Source organism: Lepus europaeus, chromosome 15 (assembly GCF_033115175.1).
Source record: "Lepus europaeus isolate LE1 chromosome 15, mLepTim1.pri, whole genome shotgun sequence".
NCBI classification, from domain to species: Eukaryota; Metazoa; Chordata; class Mammalia; order Lagomorpha; family Leporidae; genus Lepus; species Lepus europaeus.
This window is the reverse complement of record NC_084841.1, coordinates 95,486,334-95,489,752: the sequence shown is the minus strand read 5'-3', so window position 1 is coordinate 95,489,752 and position 3,419 is coordinate 95,486,334. Positions and strand designations below refer to the sequence as shown.

General features: G+C 56.4%; 1 protein-coding gene across 1 annotated transcript; it reads left to right on the top strand.

Moving 5' to 3' along the window:
* Nucleotides 1–588: 588 nt before the first annotated feature.
* On the top strand, nucleotides 589–3,192 carry LOC133774340 (uncharacterized). The gene is made up of 4 exons (XM_062211970.1): nucleotides 589–593; nucleotides 930–1,523; nucleotides 1,647–1,763; nucleotides 2,690–3,192. The coding sequence occupies exons 1-4, from the start codon at nucleotides 589–591 to the stop codon at nucleotides 2,694–2,696; spliced, it is 723 nt and encodes a 240-aa protein (XP_062067954.1). The 3' UTR covers nucleotides 2,697–3,192.
* Nucleotides 3,193–3,419: the final 227 nt, after the last annotated feature.

The window sequence follows — 3,419 nt, the reverse complement described above, 5'->3', positions numbered from 1 at the left end:
CAGCAGGCACATCGGCTTTGGAGGAGCTATTCTCAGGGACGTGACCCTGAGGAGGCCGCGCACCACAGCTGGCGGGCAATCGACCGCGCGCGCCCAACTCGCTGAAGCCGGAGTCCTCACAGCAACCGTAACTTCCCCGAGCGGCCAAGCCTCCACAGCCGCCGCCCTCGATCGGCTTGAACACTCTGTCCAGGGCTTGGCCAGGTCGGAGCTGGAACCCCGGCTCTCCCACGTTGGGGGGCAGGGACCCAGATCCCCCCAAAGTGCGCCTCAGCGGGAAGGCGGCGTGGGGAGCAGAGGCCGAAGGCCCTCGTGCGGCCACCACCTGCTCCTCCTGGGCGCCCTGTGCCTCCCCCGCCACAGCTGAGGCCACTCTGGCTCACACCCCCTCCGACTCCGCAAGGTCAGGCAAACACACCTGGATCCTGGATGTGGCCACGCTTGCGGCAGCCGTACTTAACCACCTGCCACCTCGATTCTCCTCAGCACCAGCCGCGGTGTTAGCCCTGCCGGACAGCCCACAGCTCAGTGTGGGGGGGAACCGTCAGCCGCAGGATTGCACACTGGAGTCTCCAATCAAACGTACGCATGGAGCCCTCCAAGGGACACAAATAGGCTAATCTTTGTCCGGGCTCAGGCTTCTGGACTGAGTTTTATGCCGGCATAAAGATTAATAATAATAATAATAATAATAATAATAAAAGACTACAACTCTGTTCACGGAAATCCCGCCAAAACATCAGCTGGCTGTCCCGCTACGCGCTCCACTTCTGACCCACCTGGAGTCAGCTTGGGGCCACCTGCACGCTCGGTCGCCGGCGGCTGCCTGTCGGCTTGGGGTCTCCCACACCGCTCTCCTCAGGCCACAGGTACCAGGACGACTCAACATTCTGGAAAGCCCTTGCTCACTGGCCTGCGTTTGTTATAAGGGACGCGACTCAGGACGGTCAGCCCGAGGGGAAGCTGGGAGCTCGGCGCCTGCACCCGGGCCGGCGGCCCAGCCGAGCACCGGAGCCGCCCGCGGGCTTGGCGAGGGGCGTCCTCCAGGGGGCGCCCCGGCGACGCGCGCCAGCCAGCCAGAGGCGCCGCCCGCCGCCCGCCTTCTCCTCACGGCGCAGGGGCGGCCGCGCAGCTGCAGGCCGCTTACGCTCGCCCACACCGGATTCCACTTCGGATGTTTACCCGGGGCCGGGGGAGCCTGCCCGGAGGCCACGCCGACCTCCAGTGCTCCCACCCTGCGTAAAGGACAAGGCCTGTACGTGGGTCAGTGTGGAGGCCGGCCGCATCCTGAAGGTCTGTCCTTGCGGAACCTCTGACGCGGCTTTCTCTCGAATTTCGCAAGACCTGCGGCTGCGGTTTCAGACTTGTGCCGCGCCTGGCTTTGTTCCCAGCAGGAGGGGTGATACCATGGCCCACCGTTCCCAACCCTCTGTCCCTTGCTGCTTCCCAGAGTACGGTTCAGACATCATCTGTCTCCGTGCTTCTCTTGGCGCTACAGGTGATGGAGTCCTGGCCAAGGACAGGTAAGCAGGAGTCTTCGAGGAAGTTCAGGGAAAGTTTTCTTCTGGCCAAGGAGACAGGTGCAGTGCATAGGTTCTTATCCCCTCAGCCCTACTTTCAACTCACATGCCTCCTTTGATCTTCAGCACCTGCTTTGGAATTGCGTGGGAGAGGCCGACAGAAATGGGGCTCTCCTTGACCTCGCTGAGCGGCAGAGCCAATGCCAACCTTGATGGAGATCCCGTGATGGAGAATATAAGTGTGTAAGCCACATGATGTCAGGGCTCCATGACAAAGCCCTGGGAATTCACGCCATGATACATATTTAACTAGTTCCATGTTGCTTGTAATTTTTTAAAGATGTATTTATTTATTTGAAAGGTAGAGTTAGAAACAGAGATCTTGTATCTGCAGGTTCATTCCCCAAATGATGGCATAGGCTGTAGCTGGGTGGGAGGAGGCTAGGAACTACACTGTGGTCTCCCATGGCAGGGGCAGGGACCCAAGAAGTTGGGCAGTCTTCTGCTGCCTTCGCAGGCACATTAGCAGGAAGCTGGTTGGAAATAGAGCAGCTGGACTCAGACTGGGCCCATGTGGGATATGGGTGTCACAGGCAGCAGCTTAACGCATTGTGCCACGACACCTGTTTTCTGATAACGGCACACCTCCACGAGTTGAACTCCTTGAACTGAACCGTCTACCTGCTTCTGAATTCTCACAATCCCTGAGTAGGTTTGGATAATCAGAAAAGTGCTTTCTAGAGAAATCTTTTCACATGGCCTTGGGGTTCCACAAAAGCTGCAACCCAGATTATGTCAAACTTTTTGGAAAACAGTGCTTTTGGGAGCCAATCAGCACCACCACCACCACTTGCATAACACACTGAGCAAAATCAAGACTTCCCTACTCACAGAAGAGGAAGACTAGGGTGAACCGGAGGAGCAGGTGGATGTTTTGGACTCATTTGTGCCTACCCATCGAGAAGCGTGAAACCAAGAGAAGGGATCTGTATACCTAGGTGTGGAGTGAGCAGGAGAGCTGCCCCTGTTGCATTTAGGCCTGCCAATATCCTGTCCGGGGTGTTACATGTGATTGTGCCAGAGAACTCTTGCTGGGCCATGTATAAAGAAAAGAAGTTTGACTGACTGTAAGGAGCAGAAATTAAACAGCTTTACCATAATATTAACAGGAAATAAGCAAGAGCTGAGCCAACTGCAGGAGATCTGCATGGACTTGATAGGAACCACCCATGGCCCACACACCCTCCTGGGGACCTTATCAGCCCTATGCTGACTGCCAAAACTGTATATAAACTGCCCTCTGAAGAGGCCCAGAGAGGCTCTGAACAGACTCTCCTGAGAGCGCCAGAGTGAAAGCTCCAGGTTGGCCCACTGCACTCAGCCCTTCCCACAAGAGAGTTCTCCCAGCCAGCCCTGTGCTCACCCGATGATGAGGCGCTGAGCTAACCTGACTTGAAGCCCTGCTCACCCAAAGCCGAGACACTACTCACCGTCTAAGACCTGTGTTCTTCTGCTCAGCGGCACCACCCATGCGGATGCTGTGAGAATCTGCCCTCTGCTAAGACATGTGGTGAGGAACACCAGAGGTACTTTGGGAACCCTGGGTGGTCAGTTTGCCCAGTGTGTTGTATGAATTAGAATGTGTGGCTTCTCCACTGCGTATTAAAATCCTTACTGGAACCAACATTGCCTCATTGCCCATACTACGCTCGCAACACTAACACAATTCTGGCCAGCTTGCTGCCAGCCTGTGTCACAGGATGGTACTAAAGCAGGAGAACCAACCAAGAGCAGAAGGGACTCAGTACATGAGGCAGCCTACTTCTCTAACAACCTGTTCCTCTGAGAACTTCCTGGACCCGTGGACCTGCTTCAGTTCCTTCTAAGGGTGGTGCCCCT

Bases quoted from the DNA above. Each gene is read 5' to 3' on its own strand.
- LOC133774340 (XM_062211970.1), top strand. The intron at 1,524-1,646 runs GTAAGCAGGAGT...TTTGATCTTCAG, and splicing joins GGAGTCCTGGCCAAGGACAG to CACCTGCTTTGGAATTGCGT.